This window comes from Harpegnathos saltator, unplaced genomic scaffold, assembly GCF_003227715.2.
Source record: "Harpegnathos saltator strain DR-91 unplaced genomic scaffold, Hsal_v8.6 scaffold353, whole genome shotgun sequence".
NCBI classification, from domain to species: Eukaryota; Metazoa; Arthropoda; class Insecta; order Hymenoptera; family Formicidae; genus Harpegnathos; species Harpegnathos saltator.
This window is the reverse complement of record NW_020230154.1, coordinates 101,924-121,163: the sequence shown is the minus strand read 5'-3', so window position 1 is coordinate 121,163 and position 19,240 is coordinate 101,924. Positions and strand designations below refer to the sequence as shown.

General features: G+C 38.0%; 1 protein-coding gene across 2 annotated transcripts; it reads left to right on the top strand.

Moving 5' to 3' along the window:
- The first annotated feature begins 13,747 nt into the window (after positions 1-13,747).
- Positions 13,748-15,711, top strand: elgi (E3 ubiquitin-protein ligase NRDP1 elgi). Of its 2 annotated transcripts, none has more exons than XM_025300312.1 (3): positions 13,748-13,837; positions 14,290-14,877; positions 14,979-15,711. In XM_025300312.1, the coding sequence occupies exons 1-3, from the start codon at positions 13,748-13,750 to the stop codon at positions 15,246-15,248; spliced, it is 948 nt and encodes a 315-aa protein (XP_025156097.1). In that variant the 3' UTR covers positions 15,249-15,711. The 2 variants fall into 2 exon arrangements, with proteins under 2 accessions (XP_025156097.1, XP_011141594.1); XM_011143292.3 differs by having other exon boundaries at positions 13,773-13,837; positions 14,277-14,877; positions 14,979-15,248.
- The last annotated feature ends 3,529 nt before the right edge of the window (positions 15,712-19,240 follow it).

Below are 19,240 nucleotides of genomic sequence, written 5' to 3'. Positions count from 1 at the left end.
GTTCCCCTGACTCCCCACCCAACGGCCCGACAGGTAGCCATCCCGCAAGGGTTTTAGTCAGTAGGAGTCTGACATAACCCTCGGCCCCCCCAAAGGCCAAGGGTATCCATAATGGATTTCCCCTGCGTGACGAAGAAAAAAAAAGGTATGGGAAATAGGGAAAAGAAGATTTGGAAAGGATTGGGGGAAGAAGATATGGTTGTTTGATAAATTGGTGTGGCTGGTGGTGAGTTATGGGGTTGATATTTGGGGATGAAGAGAGAGCTGAAAAATAAAGAAATTGCAGGAAAGATAGTAGCAGTACCCCTGAGATGGGTACTGAGGGTAGAAAGATGGACGCCAGGGTACATGGTGGGAGAGGAAATGCAGAGGGAACTAATGAGGAGCAGAGCGGGAATAAGAGCGTGGAGGTATGAGAAGAGGTTGGGTGAGGGAAGGGGGGAGATAGCAAGAATGTGTTGGATGGAGATGAGGGGTAGGGCGAGGAGAGGAAAAGAAGTAGGGAGATGGGAGGAGGAGCAGAAAAAGTTTTTTGAGGGCAGAGGGTGGAAAATAGACAGGATAGAAGAGATAAGGGAAAAAGGAGGGAAAATAAAGGGGGAGGAACTAAAGAGCAGGGAAAGCAGAAGACAGGAGGAGGAAAGATGGGAAAAGATAAGGGAGTCAAGATTCAATGAGGGATATGGAAGGGTGAAGGGAAGGGGAATACCAAAGTATTTAAAGAAGGGTTGGGGGGAAAATAGATGGAGGAAGATAGCGAGGTTTAGGCTGGGATGCGAATTGAAGGGAGGTAAGTACTGGGAGGAAGAGGAAAAAAGGAGATGCAGGATGCGTGGGGGAAGAGAGGAGACGTGGAAGCACATATGGGAGGAGTGTACGAGGTGGGGGGAAGAAAAGGGATGGCAGGAAATGGAAGAGGATGTGCTAGGAGAGGAGGGAAGGGGTGGATGAGGGAGGTATAGAAATGGTGGAGAGGGAAGGGGGTGAAGAGGAGGAAGGAGGAGATAGAAAGAGCGGCGGAAACGGAGGTCAAGGTGTGAAAAGAGAGGAATGGAAAGTGAGAGAGAGAGGGAGAGAATGAAAGAGTGGAGGAATGAGAGTATGTGTGCGGAGCGTTCTCTCTCTCGTGCGGACAGAGGATAGTTTGTAAGGATATAGATATAAGAAAATAGAGTGTAAAAGGTAGGGGGAGGGGGAAGAATTGTAATCCCAGGGGGTAGCAATAAAGCTATTATAAACGTAATATATCAGTAATATTTCTGTAATATTGTACTGTAATATGTAATATTAGTGTATATTATAGTCTAACTATGATATTTGTGTAATATTATGTGATATGTGGGTTGTATATGTGCCTGGACAAAATTAATCTAATAGCAGGGTCATATTTAAATTTAATTTAAATGCATATTAAGAACATATTTGAATTTAATTACTTTTTAATTTAATATTTCGTTTTCGTTTGAATTTAGCTTGCTTCATACAAAGGATAAATATAAACTATATTTAAAATATATTTAATTGTTTTCCACAGAATGTTATTGGGTGAGTGCAAAAGTTCGTGCGCAGTTTGTGAGTAAAAGTCACACAGTGATTAGGCAAACAAAAATCTTTATTCAATCAATGATATATTCTTCATCGTTTTCTATAATCTTTTCCCAACGTTCTGGCAGCATACGGATGCCTCGATCATAAAAACTGCGCGGTTTAGATTCGAAGAACGAAGAGACGCCGTTTTTTAAGGCCTCCAAAGAGTCAAAGTTTTTTCCATTTAAATAATTTTGCAATGACCGGAACAAGTGATAGTCAGATGGTGCGATATCAGGAGAATACGGTGGATGCGTTAAGACATCCCATTTCAGGCTCTTCAGTTTGCGCAGCGTCTTTTTCGAAACGTGTGTCGTTGGTCTGGCGTTGTCGTGATGAAAGACGACTCCCTTGCGATTTGACAAAATCGGACGTTTCTCTTTTATTTCTCGATTCAGATTGGTTAATTGGCGACAGTACTTGTCCGAATCAATCGTTTCGCCAGCGGGGAGAAGCTCGAAATAGATTATGCCCTTGCAATCCCACCAAACAGAGAGCATCACCTTCATCGGGTGCAAACTGGCCTTTGGCATTGCGTCACCATGCTCACCTGATTGTTTCCATGTCCGTTTGCGCTGAACATTGTTGTAGAGGACCCATTTCTCATCGCCCGTCACTAGTCGATCCAAAAACGACTCGTTATTGAGCCGCCCGAGTAAAGAAACGGCTGCAGAATTTCGCTTGATTTTGTTCTTCTCGGTCAGCAAATGGGGCACCCATATATCAAGCTTCAAATCGAATCCCATCTTTTTTAAACGCCGAAAAGCGGTTGATCGGTCAACGTTTAGTGCTGTAGCAACTTCTTCTGTTGAAATTCGCGGATTATTGAGCACTAATATCAGTAATATCGTTTTTAGAATTATAGAAAACGATGGAGAATATATCATTGATTGAATAAAGATTTTTGTTTGCCTAATCACTGTGTGACTTTTACTCACAAACTCCGCACGAACTTTTGCACTCACCCAATAACATTCTGTGGAAAACAATTAAATATATTTTAAATATAGTTTATATTTATCCTTTGTATGAAGCAAGCTAAATTCAAACGAAAACGAAATATTAAATTAAAAAGTAATTAAATTCAAATATGTTCTTAATATGCATTTAAATTAAATTTAAATATGACCCTGCTATTAGATTAATTTTGTCCAGGCACATATACAACCCACATATCACATAATATTACACAAATATCATAGTTAGACTATAATATACACTAATATTACATATTACAGTACAATATTACAGAAATATTACTGATTATTATACGATAGTAAAGTACGCAAAACATCGTCATCAATGTCAGAAGGTCGACCAGAGCGTGGCTCGTCTTCAAGGTTAAATTCTCCGCGCCGAAATTTAGCAAACCAATTTTCCACAGTTCGTTTAGCTGGTGCTTCATCCTGATAAACATCCTGAATGTTTTTTACGGCTGCGGCAACGTTTATTCCCTTCCGAAACTCGTAAAGCATAACATGCCGTAAATGCACCTTATCGATACTCATTTTTAAAGTGATATTTCTCGAAGCAGTTTGTATGAAAACAAATGATTTTTTTTTTAATAACAGCTGAAGACGTCACCTTTCCAACGTTATATAATATGTAGATGGAAATATTAATGACAACACTTTACGACGCTTATAACTCCATCTATTGAAACTCCGCACGAACTTTTGCACTCACCCAATATTTTCATATCAGAAAATATAAGCTAGATATTAATTTTAACTATTATTATTGTTTAGATACTAATTACATAAAAAATATAAGAAAATAAATTTTTCCAATTTTTTATTTTTTTCCTTAATAATGATACTTTAATACATTAATGTTTATAATTTTATATGACAATATAAAATATTTGTAAAACGAAATAAAAAAAATATTTCAGCTAAATATTTTGGAACTTTAGTTTTTCTTTTAATATAAATCTCAAAAAGTATTCATCTACGTTATTATTCCATGTAAAAAAAAGTTAAATGTCTCCACAATTATATAAACGTTGTGGCATTTATCCTACATACACACGCACACGCACGCACGCACAGATCCGAATATATGAGTACATATATATATATAAATATGTTCCCTCACTATATGTTGTATGATTTACAAATACCCCAATTTTGAACCGCTGTAGCTCGGAAAATGTTTATTACCAGATTTTAGGCCCATTGACACATTTAATCTACATATCAAGAATTATTATATAGCAAATCTTCAACAAATTTAGTCGAAAACCATTTTTCATAAAGATTTTACGTCCTTTCATTAAAATCGGACCAGGGTCGGATATGGAATTTCAGTTGAAAGAAAGAAGAATATCGTTGTAAATTTTTTATATGGTTTTTTGAAGATACATTACATTTTTAAATAATTAGGTTCTCCTTTCTTAGATGCAGTTCAAAACGCAGTAAGTACCCACATAGCATGTAATATTACAAAAATATCATAGTTATCCTGGCGAAAATATTTCTATAAGAAACTACAAGAAACTGTGTGAATTGGAACACTTTCAAAGAAAGTAAGAAATCATTTCAGACTCTGTAAGAATTCGAAAAACTGCGTTTCTATGAAATTCTTTATTCATTGCCTGAGTAATTATGCAATTTCTTTCTTTTCTCTAAACATTTACATTGAAATACTCAAATGTTCCTAGAAATAAAAAATGAAGAGTGGTAAATATGGAGAAAAGGGACCACCCTCCCAACGTCAATAATTTTCATATTTGTCATCAAGGTCATTACCCCCATTAATGTTATGGAGATTAACATATTGTTATAAACAATAAGCGCAAGCTATAATATAAGATATTGTTGTGCCCACACCTTTGGGGAACGTATTGTTCCCACGCTCTTGGGAGAAGACTGTGAAGAAGGCATATAGAGAGTGTTTGACAGTTGTTATCGTTGTCAAGGAATTTGTTTACTAACAACTGGAATAATAAGAGAGTCGCTCTAGTCCTGTCACAGCGTACGGACGTAAAGCGAATTCGTGCGATTATTTTGGAATTGATTAAGATCCGTTTTTCTTGGCTGAAAATAAAGCTTTTCTCGTTTAGTATATCCCGAGTTATTTCTTTCACGCGCGGGCACAACAATATAATATAAGATTATAACTTGCGCTTATTGTTTATAACAATATGTTAATCTTCATAACATTAATGGGGGTAATAACCTTGATGACAAATATGAAATTACTGACATTAGAAGGGTGGCCCCTTTTCTCCATATTTACCACTCTTCATTTTTTATTTCTAGGAACATTTCAATATTTCAAGATTTAGAGAAAAGAAAGAAATTGCATAATTACTCAGGCAATGAATAAAGAATTTCATAGAAACGCAGTTTTTCGAATTCTTACAGAGTCTGAAATGATCTCTTACTTTCTCTAAAAGTGTTCCAATTCACGCAGTTTCTTGTAGTTTCTTGTAGAAATATTTCCGCCAGGGTAGATTGCAATATATCATTAATATTACTTATTATAATATAATATTACAGAAATATTACTCATATATCACGTTTATATATGATGTTGAAATATTACAATAATAGTGAATGATATATTACGTTTATATGTAACATTAAAAGATTACTGTAATATTATATTGCAATATATCTCATCTCAAGTAGCAAGATAATGTCAAATAACGTTTTCGTTAGGTCTTATGGACATTAGAAACGTCATTGAAACGTCATTTAATGTCACTTGCTACTTTAAACGTTATACATCACATTAGAACATAAATAAAATATTTCGGGGATAATACTGTTAAGTCCTAGAGGAGGAGCACAGCCTTTTCGTTCGCATGAAAGGCGAACCTCGTTCGTACACACGTGCCAGAGAACGGGTCAGGAACCCGACGGGTCAGGATCCCTTTACTCGGTCACTGACGTACGACGAGCGGTCCGTTTTTCGGTCAAGGACGCGAATCCCTTTGCCGGGGATAGGACCATAAGTCAACTGTTGGAAGGGTGGGAGATTTTGAAATTAATTGGGTGAAAATAGACTATTAACAGATTTATTACAATGAAGTTAATAACAAATGATACGACGGATCAGTTTAGCATATGACAATTTATACGAATGGTTGTTTGTGTATGTGTGTGTGTGTGTGTGTGTGTATGAGAAGTGGAAGAAGAAGGAATGAAAAACGGAAGGAACATGAATAGAGAGTTAAACAAACTTACTGCTGATTCGAGATGAATTGACACAAGCAAAAGGGAATGGCGCAGATCTGCGTAGGTGTTCTGGGCTCCAGTATTTGGAAATTTGCACCACCCGAGTATTCCGACTAAGGCACCAAATAACTGTTCACTTGTTAGAACCAGGAAGCCCCCTTTTTTCTCAAAATCTGAGTGCTTGAATGCTTGAATACTGAATAAACTGGAATTCTGAAGATTTGAATCTGAGTCCGAATGCTCAAAATCTGAATATCTGAGTGAGTGTGCTCGCGGAGGCGTATGTCACGGTTTTTATACTGATGATCGGAGGCAGGACCTGCCAAGGTGGGTAGAGAGATTGCCTTTTGGGAAGGGGTGAAGCCCCAAGGAGAACCCAATGATGTCAAAGATTTAATTACAGGGTTTTTCAATTGGTGCGGGTCGATGTTGGCAGCCTGTGGCGGCCATGTTGTTTTGGCGCCGTCTGTCTAACCTGTTGTTTATTATTCAGTCACTGATGCCAAATCACCATGACAAGTTACACGATTGAGCAGCACGTCCAAATGATAAAACTTTATTATCAAAATGAGTGTTCGTTAGTGCAAACGTTGTGCGCGTTGCGCCCATTTTACGGCAGACGTGGTGGCCCTTCAAAGTCGACTCTCCAACGTTTGGTGGCCAAATTCGAGATAACCGGTTCGGTAAACGATCAGCCAACACCCGTACGTCAAAGGAACGCCAGATCGGCCGAGAACATCGCCGCTGTAAGTGAAAGTGTGCAGGTGAACCCGATGCAGTCAATTCCTCGCCGTGCACAAGAACTCGGCCTTTCGCAGACTTCAACTTGGCGAATTTTGCGTCGGGACTTGAGCCTGCACCCGTACAAGATCCAACTGACCCAGGAGCTCAAAGTTAATGACCATAGACAACGCCGTTTGTTCGCTGACTGGGCTTCGGAGCATTTGGAAGAGGACCCCAATTTTGGCCGAAAAATCATCTTTAGCGACGAGGCGCATTTTTGGATGAATGGCTATGTTAACAAGCATAATTGCCGTATATGGCACGACGCCAACCCACACGAGGTTCAACAGGTAGCAATGCATTCACAAAAAGTTACTGTTTAGTGCGGATTTTGGGCTTGCGGCGTCATTGGTCCGTACTTTTTCGAAAACGACGTTGGTGAGGCCATCACCGTCAATGGCGAGCGCTACAGAACGATGATAACCAATTTCTTCTGGCCTCAATTGAACGATATGGACGTGGACGACATGTGGTTCCAGCAGGACGGCGCTACGTGCCACACAGCGGACGCCACGATGGACATTCTGCATGAACGATTTGAGGATATGGTTATCTCTCGCAGAGGTGACGTGAATTGGCCACCAAGATCGTGCGATTTGACCCCGCTAGACTTTTTCTTGTGGGGTTTTCTGAAATCGCAGGTCTATGCCAATAAGCCGCAATCGACCGATGTCCTTAAAGTCAACATAACCCAGGCCATCGCTCAAATCTCTGAATATCTCTGGGGCTATTTGAAAGAAGTTGTTTTCAAAGAAGAACCAACAACAAGAGAAGATATGGAAAATCGCATAAGACGAAGCGATTCCACGAAATGTCTTGCTCAGCACAGTGGCCCATTTTCAAAGAAGGCTCAATTATTGCATAAATGCTAACGGTGCAACTTTCGAAAACCTTTGAATAGCTAGATTAACAATAGCAAAGTATGCATAGTGAGAGGCAAGGGGACTCACTCTAAACAAGCACCCCGAAAGAGGCAGAATTCTACCACGTCCACGTCGTTGTCTCTGGGTAATGCTAAGTGTAGAAGATAATTTAGAAATCCCCGTATACAGATACGATTTTCGCATGAATACACGTACAAGTTCCTTTTGACTTTGAAATGACCTCAAAACATGACATTTGATCTTATCGATCATACCATATCCTATTCTAAAATTTCCCGCTCTTTCCAAATCCGGGGTCGAAAATAGGCAATTCCATTTAAAAAATGTTATTTGACCTTCAAATAACCCCTAAGGTCAAAGTCAAGGTCAAATTCAAGGATATGGTCATACGTCCCCCTCCTTGTCCAACAACTTTTGTATGAAACTTTTTTCATTATTTCGTTCACCGGTCGAGTTATTCTCCATTAAAGGTTAAAATGGTCCACCCTGTATATATATATATATATATATCAGGTGTAGTAAAAAGAAATCCATTATTTTTCCAATAGATGGCTTTAGTTATCTGTATCTCGCGTTGTATAAGTCCGATCGGGTTCCACTGGATGGCGTTAGAAAGATGAGATTTCGTACTAAAAAAACTTTTCTGACAGTTTTGTGATTAGTTGACTCAGTTTTGTTTGAGCATGCGTCAAAGATGGACACTAGCAAAGAGAAAATACGCTATAGTTTACAGTTTTTCTTCGATAAAGGCGAAAACGCAAGCTCGGCGGCTGAAAATGTGAATAATGTTTATGGTCCTCATACTGTAACAGCCAATCACGCGCAATTTTGGTTTCGTCGATTCCGTTCCAGTAATTTCGATGTCAAAGATGCACCACGCACTGGAAGGCCAATTGTCAAAAATATCGATAAAATCATTGACATTGTCGAGTCCGACCGTCATGTAAGCACTGTTTCGATTGCCCAAGAGCTAAAGATTGCACAAAAAACCGTTTGGAACCATTTGAATAAGGCTGGATACAAAAAGAAGCTCGATGTATGGGTGCCACATGAGTTAACGCAAAAAAACCTTATGGACCGAATTTCCACTTGCGAATCGCTGCTGAATCGCAACAAAATCGACGCATTTCTGAAGCGGTTGGTCACTGGTGATGAAAAGTGGATCATTTACGACAACGTCAAGCAAAAACGGTCGTGGTCGAATCGCGGTGAGCCGGCGGAAACGGTGGCCAAGCCAGGATTGACGGCCAGGAAGGTTTTGCTGTGTGTTTGGTGGGATTGGCAGGGAATTATCTATTATGAGCTACTCCCCTACGGCAAAACTCTTAACTCGGAACTGTACTGTCAACAATTGGACCGTCTGAAGGAAGCAATCGCCTAGAAGCGGCCAGCTTTGGCCAATAGGAGAGGAATTGTGTTCCATCAGGACAACGCCAGGCCACACACATCGATAGTGACTCGCCAGAAGCTCCGGGAGCTTGGTTGGGAGGTTCTTATGCATCCACCTTATAGTCCGGACCTGGCACCAAGTGATTACCATCTGTTCCTGTCCATGGCGAACAATTTTGCTGGTGAAAAATTCGCTTCAAGAGAGGCTTGTGAAAATCGACTGTCTCAATTTTTTGCCAATAGGGACGAGGGCTTCTATGAGAGAGGCATAATGAAATTACCTTCAAAATGGCAACAAGTTATCGAACAAAACGGCGCATATTTGACCTAAATCGGATCATTCTAACTATGGTAATTAAAGCCTTCAATTTCATGCAAAAATAATGGATTTCTTTTTACTACACCTGATATATATATATATACGAGGGCGGTCCGATAAGTACTTAGCCTCACCGCCCGATGGCACCACTATCGCAAGAGAAATTTACTATCGTGTAGTACATTCTCGTAGACGGCTACTGTCGAAATTTCAGCCGAATCGGACTCGTAGTTTTGTTTTGACCGCGTGTGGAAGCGGGCGTGTCCGCGGATTTTAGAAAAATGGAAAAAGAGCAATATCGGTCGGTGATTCGATTCTTGTTTTTGGAAGGGAAATCGCGCAGCGAAATCAAAGAGCGCTTGGATGCTGTGTACGGTGACTCTTCTCCTTCGATGGCGACCGTCAAAAATTGGTTTAACGAGTTTCAACGTGGTCGCATGTCGGTTTTTGATGAGCCACGCCCAGGTGCCCCGAAAACGGCTACCACGGAGGATAACATGACAAAAATCCACGATCTCATATTGGCAGACCGCCGATTGAAGGTACGCGAGATAGCTGAGACAGTAGGCATCTCAAAAGACCGCGTGGGTCATATCCTGCATGAAATTTTGGGCATGAGAAAGCTGTCGGCGCGATGGGTGCCGCGTTTGCTCACTCCGGACAACAAGCGCAACCGTGAGACCACTTCAGAGCAGTGTTTGACGCTGTTTAAGCGCAATCCGAAGGAGTTTCTGCGTCGTTTCGTGACCGTCGATGAAACATGGATCCACTGGTACACACCAGAGACCAAGGAACAGTCGAAACAGTGGACTTCACCCGGCGAACGTGCTCCGAAGAAGGCGAAGACTGTCCTATCGGCCGGAAAGGTGATGGCCACCGTTTTCTGGGATTCACAAGGTGTGATCTACATCGACTTGGAGAAGGGCAAAACGGTCACAGGGCTGTACTATGCCGAATTATTGGGCCGATCCGACGCCGAATTGCAGAAAAAACGGCCCCATTTGGCAAAGAAAACAGTGCTCTTCCACCATGACAACGCACCGGCTCACACCTCCGCCCTCGCCACGGTCAAATTGGTCGAATTGGGCTACGAACTGCTGCCCCATCCACCGTATTCTCCAGCTTTGGCCCCGTGCGACTTCTTTTTGTTTCCAAACTTGAAAAAGTCACTCGCTGGGCAGAAATTTGAGTCGAATGAGGAGGTCATCGCCGCCACGGAGGCCTACTTTGCAGACCTCGAGAAAACGTATTTTTCAGACGGGTTAAAGAAGTTGGAGCATCGCTGGGTCAAGTGTATCGAGCTAAAAGGAGACTATGTTGAGAAATAAATCGCCACTTTTCCAAAATTTTCGTTTTTCTTTTGTAGGCTAAGTACTTATCGGACCACCCTCGTATATATATATATACAGGGTGTTTTGATAGCTGATCATGCAGACGAAAATTGGAGATAGATTGGGTGTAGCCGAAAAGAAAAGTCATGTACCACAATATCAAATTGCCAATAGTTATCGAGTTATTAATTAAAACGTGTGAGCCAACGAGCGCGTAGAGAGCGGAGGGCGACCGCAGTAAGCACGTAGACATCTGATACAGGCGGAGTCAGCGAGTGGCGGTAGGCAAGCGCGTGTAGCGAGGAGCAACGTAAACGACAAGAGGCGAGTGCGCGCGATGAGGAGCGAGCGAGCGCGAACGACGAGGAGCGAGCGAGCGCAAGCGACAAGAAGCGAGCGAGCGCGACGAAGAGCGAGCGAGCGCGAATGACGAGGAGTTGAGCGAGCTATAAGGAAAAAGCTATAAAGAAAAAGCTCGCTCGCTCCTCGTCGCGCGCGATCACCTCTTGTCGCTTACGTTGCTCCTCGCCGCGCGCGCTTGCCTACCGCCACTCGCTGACTCCGCCTGTATCAAATGTCTACGTACTTACTGCGGCCGCCCTCCGCTCTCTACGCGCTCGTTGGCTCACATGTTTTAATTAATAACTCGGTAACTATTGCCAATTTGACATTATAGTACATGACTTTTCTTCTCGGCTACACCCAATCTATCTTCAACTTTCGTCTGCATGATCAGCTATCAAACACCCTGTATATATATATATATATATATTCCTATTATATAGTTATATTAGGAGAATAGAAGTTCGAAAGGAAAGAGAGAAAAGAGAAGAGAGAAAAAAAATTTTAATTAATTGTCCGGAGTTCGTAGGACGTAACAATACAAGGCATCTCATTTTAAATGAGACAGGCAAAAGTCTCGAAAAATATGAAAGATATTAAGAAACGTTTCAGACAAAAAGGAGTAAATAGAGTAAAAAATCTAACACTATTTTTTCTTTCAACAAATAATTAGCGAGATGTCGTAAATTAAATATTGAAGAAGTTACCAAATTTTCTTTAAATATTTCAAAAAATATTAGGCAAATAAAAAAATGTTTTAGATAAAAGTTGCCCAAATTAATTGATAGAAAAAAAAGATATAATAAAAAATGGGGTTTTCATTTAAGAAAAGTAATAATCAGTGAATATCTAAAAAACGGCATCATCTGTAAACAAAATGATATAGTTATTCTGTTTCCCTTGAAACTATACAACTTTTGCCTAAAACATTTTTTCTAAAATGTTTAGTTTTCGAGATATAGCAGTTGTAAAATTTTAGAATAAAGGCAGAAAAGTCCGAATTAAAAGATGTAAATACATCACAGAAAACTGAATTGCTTACATTTTCAGAAGGTAAAAATGATTAACAAACATAACATTTCAACGATAACATTTCAAATCTAATATTAGATTAATTAATATAAAATTAGCTCTTATGAAAGAAACATTCAAATATTGAGTGTTTACATTCAATTATTCGAATTTACTTTAAAATATACACTCAAATTTGAGCGTCTTTTTCCGTAAGAGTATTCTATAACTTTACAATATTACAATAATATTATTGTGATGTATCACTGTGACAATATTATTATGATATATTATCACAATATTACTGTAGTATATCACCATAATATTACTGTGATGCATTTCGACAGACATTTTAATATTACTGTGATATCATGTAATAATGTAGTAATATTTCTACTATGGCTGTGTTCCAAAATTCACTACCAGTATTGAAAATACATAGTTTATGTTACGTATATTATAGATTTTCAGTGCTGGCAGTGAATATTGGAACACAGCCTATATTACGTTGTAATATTGCAATGGAGAAGTAATATTATTATAATATTGCTGTAATATTATGTGCTATCTAATAAGAAAATTTAACTTCTGCCCAGGCAGAACAGAAAATCATGATGACGTTAAAATGATGAGGAAAATTCATTTTTCACCGTGATCGATAATTTTTCCATCATTTTGATGTGACCATAATTTTATGTTCTACTTGGGTGAGAATTTCTCAGAAACAAGTTCTCTTTGTTAGACCAATGGCTACGTTTCGAACGATATCCAAAATAATAAAAAATATATTCAGGACGTTTTGAAATTCGTTGTACTTCCTTGTATAAAATGTCGAATTGAAACGTATTAAAAAGTATCGACATTTTTAATATGTCTGAATTCTGCTTTCTGATCCAAGGGAAGGGATTGAAAAGTATTAATTCCCATTAAATTTCATCGCGCTAAATGCGAGACGGCAGTGGTGAATGCTTTGTATTAAAAAGGATTCAGTTCATTTCAAATATGCCTTGCATTCAATCGCAATCGATAATTTTTAAATGCGAACTTTCGCATTGAAAAGTATTCACTTCTTCTCCTAATTGTTTTCGGATTCAGAGGCATACAAGATTTTCATCTTCTATTTCCCGTAGCATTGAAAAGTATTGGCCCGCGATCCAATCCGAGATTTCCGCAAAGCAGAATTCACGACGAAATCTCGTGAATGCGAAACAATACTTTTAAATACGACATTCTATACAGGGTTTATAACAAAGTTACGTCAAAGATACTTTTCTCTCAACGGTCACTAATAATGGAACGGACGGTTAATTCCGATCATGCATTTCGGGAGCAGCGGGTCGATTAGCACGAGAACGGGACAGACGTGGATGGACGAGAATTGCGAACATAACGGTACAATTGTCGTCGTCCAGCAGTAGCAAATCTGCGGCCCTCACTTCTGCAAAGAAGTGAGGGGTTCAGTGGTGTCTTCATATACATCGAAGCCCCAGGATCGTTTAATGCGAGACTGCGGAGTTTCGGCAGCGGCTGACGATTTTATAATAATAATAATAAGCAATAAATTCGACATCAATGCTGATTCTAATTTCTTTAGGAAGTCGTATTTCTTTTCGAGGTAGATGAATGGATTAGAAAAATACTAAGATCCTAAAATTTTACGTTCATCATTTCGAGTGCTTCAATCATCGCAACGAAATCAATTCCAAAATAATTACAGGTGTTTTTTTTTTTGCATAATAACGAAGAATACGAGTATCTGGATTTGCACTTAAAATGAAACAAACGTGAGTTGGAAGAGTTTCAAACGATTCGAGAGTCGATTTTGAATCACACGTGCTCTCGCTGAATTCGCATCAGTCGCTAAAAGCGACAAGAAATACGGGAGGTAACTAAAGGTAACATACGCGTTTGCGAACGATGGGGTTCGATGTAAACCGTTTCCAGGGCGACGTCGATGAGGAACTTGTTTGCCCTATATGCTCCGGAGTACTCGAAGATGCTGTCCAGGTAGAACAATTATATGCGCTTGAGCTAAAAAGACCTTGTCGCGACTCTACCATAACCTCAATTCTAATAATTCTACATGTATTGTGCGAGAGATTTATCAAGCACGAAAAAGAAAATGACTTTACGCAAAAAGTACTATAATCCTTGAAAGAGAACGAAATTGCAGATATCCAGATTTTTCCAAACTTTGGTATTTCTCCGTCCCAACAGAACTTGGCAAGCAGTTGATGCACTTGTGACAAGTTTCATAGCTTTGCTTAACTTAAAACAATTTATAATGTACATTATATGAAAGGATTCTTATTATTTATTGATATAATTCTTATTATTACTATTATTACTACTTATTATTACTACTATTTTAGGAGAGTACGCACTTATATTTTATCAAGCATAGCATATTGAGGAGCTATATAAATTATAATAATCAGCAAGCAAGTGATATGTTACAGGCACCAGTTTGTGAACATGCTTTCTGTCGTTCATGCATCAATGAATGGATAAATCGTCAACATACATGTCCATTGGACCGTACACCAATTGTAGTTACTCAGCTAAGAGGAGTTCCCCGAATCCTTAGAAACTTATTGTCTCGCTTGTCCATTAAATGTGACAATGTTGTATATGGCTGCTCAGTGGTTGTCAAGTTAGATAGTTTGGCCTCTCATCTTGAACAATGTGAATACAATCCAAAGAGACCAATGCTCTGTGAACAAGGCTGCAGCTTGATCATTCCAAAAAATGAGTTGAAGGATCACAACTGCGTACGTGAACTCAGGAACTTGATACAGTCGCAACAGCAAAAAATGGCAGATATGAAGCGAGAAATCAGCGAGCATCAGTTACAAATCAATGAGCACAAACGTGAAATTCATTTGCTTAAAGATTTTATGCGGGCACTTAGAGTTTCTAATCCAACAATGCGTGCAATAGCTGATCAAATGGAACGGGACGACGTTGTGAGATGGTCAGCTACTCTTCCACGTGCAAGGGTTACTAGATGGGGTGGTATGATCTCGACACCAGATGAGTTGCTTCAGGTACAACTTGTATCAATTATCAATTGGCTCATCAATTTAGATTAATTGGAACATTTAATGAATGTTTTGATTGCACTTATTAATATCTTTTTTTGTTGCAGACTATGATAAAGAGAACATTGTCAGAATACAATTGTCCACCGCATGTGATTGATGAGCTGATGGAGAACTGTCATGAGAGAAGGTGGCCACCAGGCCTTAGTTCACTCGAAACACGACAGAACTCTCGGCGGCAATATGACAATTACGTGTGCAAAAGAGTGCCCGGCAAACAAGCAGTATTGGTCCTTCATTGTGATAACACACACATGCCAGAAGATATGATGGTCGAGCCGGGATTAGTGATGATCTTTGCGCATGGAATCGAGTAAAGTGACCAAGTATTATACACAAAAAGGAGGTAGTGAATACTACTATTCGCTCTTCGTCACTTGTAGCTTGATATATGTTACTCTGGGTCGATCTGCTCGATTGTTTCGAGAAGTATTCGATCTTTATCAAGTTTCCATCGAAGATTCATCATCGGAAAGTTCTTCGCGTGTTTATGGCTGGAACTCGAAATAGCACGGTCCTCAGATAAATCGCCGTCGAACTCAATTTTACAAACGATGATGCACACCGTCGTGTTTTGTGATACAAATGCAATTGTACAGGCGCGATTGCCGCGTACGGGTCGATCGAGACGACTGTAAGACGGTTTAGTAACTTCGACAAGTCAACGCGATATTCCCTGAAGCAATCTGTACGATATCTAATCCGTCGTCCATCGGTTCCCTTAATCGACCTGCTTCCCATCTCCCAATCTCTATCCCAAAAAAAAAAATCCAACCCATAGAATGTCTGGATCGTTGCACTGTGATATACCACTTCGCTAAGAAACTTCCTGAAATCGCGTGATAAATGACCGACCATCCCTCGGCCGGTCCATCGATCGATTTGTACATTTTCGCCGACGGTCCGTTTATCGTTCGTTTCAGGATCGTTTTACGAATACTTCGAAGTCTGTGAGTGTTTTATTATAATATCTTAGAGGAGTAACTGATGACCGAAGCTGATAGAAGCCTCTCTATCAGTGATCTGAGTACACGATATGTTTGTTATAGATGTGATTCTACTCTTGAAAATCTCGGACATGGCAGCGTTCTTTTTCCTGAGTTTTTTCTTTTTTGCAAAATATCTTAGTCATCTTTTCCGAACCTCTCCTTGTAAATTTTTTGCAAATTGTATGTCGTAGACAAGTTAGTCTTTATCATTCTTTCTGCACACCACACGTCACTATTTCCTAAAAATCATTGCCAATGGTTGTTTGTTGAAGAACATAGAGATACATTGCAAATGGCTTGTTACTTTAAATTAAAGGCATGTTTTGCTCTTGTTTTAAGCGATATTACAGGTTATCCTATTGTCACTTTGTCAAGAGAAGGAACGATATTAAAATTGTTAGTAAGTTTCTAAGTTATTAAGTTACAATATTTATCATTAATGAAATTTATTTATGAAATATTTCTTAAATTGATTTATTAATATAAATTTTTTGTTTTTTAATATAATAAATTTTTTGTTTTTGTTAATCAAAACATTTGTTATCATGTTTGTTACTTCCCACTCGGCAAGCAATATTTAAGCAACGTATTAGCAATGTTGCAGTCAACATTGTTGATATGTTGCTGAAATATTGCTTGCTGAGTGGGTTGGTAAATCCCACAGTTCATCTTTTAATTTTTTTTATACAATAACATAAAGAGACTTAATTTATATATGGACATAAAAAAGAAATTATTGCCATCACATGTAACGTTGATATCTCATGAAAGATCGATACGTTATACATGTGACGTAGCAACAAACGTGTTAACTTGAAAAAATTTATTTTGCTTGAGATATCGTTTGATGTAAGTGACAATGGGATGACCTATCTAAATTATTTATTGTATCAATTAGCTTCTATTGCACATTGCTAATTTATAACAACGTGATGCTTTTCATTTCACGACAGTGTATTGGTGCATACAAAACGAGCCAATAGACTGTTCAAATTCGACAATTTAATTAATATTTAGAACGCAACGCGAAATAAAAAGAACTCATATTTATTATTCGTTCGCTTAAACGTTCGAATTTGTTTCTCTTAAAGTAATTCTTTTGTCATGTTTAGTATATTAGAGATATCATTTCGCATTAGTTACTTCCAATAAGTCTCTTTTGGAAGAAGTCAGTGTTGAATATGAATGCGCGGGATGTCGTCAGCAAATGAGAGAATCATACGAAAGTGTCTTTTGTATATTTTCCTTCGACAAATCATATTGTTCGATAAGCGTCATTGATTACGCGAAATATCGATCTTGACACGTGAAGATTAAACATAAGAATATACATTTAAAGATTGTAGTAAGACAAATCGATGAACAGGCTGATTATATATAGCATACATATTATAATTGTAATAAAAATCAGATTTTACGTATTATAAGTGATTTAATATACCTTATATTTTTATTTTTTTCTCTTTAAATATGTGAATCAATTCGCAAATCCCGTCCCAGTTATGTATGGCAGAGTAAACATGATTGAATCAGTTAACAAGTAACGCGTAAGAAGCAAGAAATTATATATATGTGTGTGTGTGTGTGTGTGTGTGTGTGTGTACACATTTTTGTGTAGGCAAATGTAGCAAGAATGAATGGTATGGCTGTGCATTGTGATTCAGCGAATGATGCTGCAAGATTTCTTCATATTTTTTCAAAATATTAAATATCGAATATTATAAACAATCACAACGTGATATAAACTAGTAGAGTTATTATCTACTTTGCGATAAAAAGTAAGCATTTCTTTTAACATTTTTCTTCCTCTCTAAAGAAAACCGAAAAAAGTTACGCATGCATCATTTCCTGAATTATAGTTTTGACATTTATTCACGGTATTCTCATGAATTGCTCTTCGAAAAATGTAATTTATTTGACTGTTAAGTTGATTTTATTATCCTCACTTGCACGTACTTTTCGCGACTGCACTTGTGTATCTCTTATTTCAGAGTTAATTCTATATTTAACAATTAAATGTATCATTTATTTTGTTGTAGCACGATGTGCATTTTAGTCAACTCGCATTTTGCACTTTTTATTCACCGCTTTTATTCACATTTCCATAATTATTGTGTTTGTTTATTACTGAGACGATAAATTTCTTGAATTATAATTATTATGAAGAAACGATGTTGCGTGCATTTTTTTTTTTAATATGGAAAGATGAGAGAGTTATTTAAGAACGACTTTTGATACTTATGACCTAACAATATTAAGACTGAGCCAAAAATAGAAATCTCCCAAAACGAACTTTTGAGAACTTATTGTATAGAAATTTGGATTTATTTACAAGATGTGCCGAGTGCGATAACGCACAAATATTACATTGCGCGCGCACAATATATGTGTGTATATGTGTGTACGTATACACATAGATATATATTCACAAAATAAAACGCTTATGACTTCCATACATATTTCTGCCTTTTTTACCCGCATTCTGCGTACTAAAATTGATTAGTCACATCAGTACTACATACAAATATGTTCTAATATTTTTATATAATTTATATATTTTATAAAAGCTTTTGAAGTTACACCATCACTGCAGTTATTTTGATTAACCGATTATAACGCCCAAAAGTCCTAAAATATTAGCCTTACTTTGCAACTGTATTTTATGTAGAGAAACATATTATATAAGGTTCGAATAGTATTTTCTTATGTTTTCGGGGTCGTTCTACAAGATTCCGGCATCAGAATACGTTTTGATTCACAATAAAATCCAATATGGCCGAATTTCTTGAAAAAAGTGAAAAATCGACAATTTTATTTTTTATAAGCTTAATTTCGTATCAAAAACGTTATTTTGATACAGATACAAGTGTCATATCTTGTCTCAAAAATGTTGAACTTTCAAGGTATGCATTAGTGAAAATGTGAATTCAAGATGGCTGCCTCAAAATGGCGGTTTGAACGAAAAAAGCTTAAAAATAGTATATTTTTAGAATAACTTCGCAAAATCCTAGTATTTAGCATCAATTTAGTATCCAGGGTACTGATTTTAGGATATTTGCTGACAACTAATTCATATTAGAGAATTTCAAAATGGCGGATCCAAGATGGCGACTAAAAGACACGAATAATCGTGAAAATTTCCAGATTTTCATGAATTTTCTTCTTATTTTCATATTCATGAATTATTTTCGAGACGTATGCACGCACATATACAGGGTGGGGGGTAATTATAAACTTACAAACTTTATAAAAAACAAGAAATATCGAGATAAGTACAACGGACGGGAAAAAATTTGAATCGACTACGTAAAGTTTTGAGA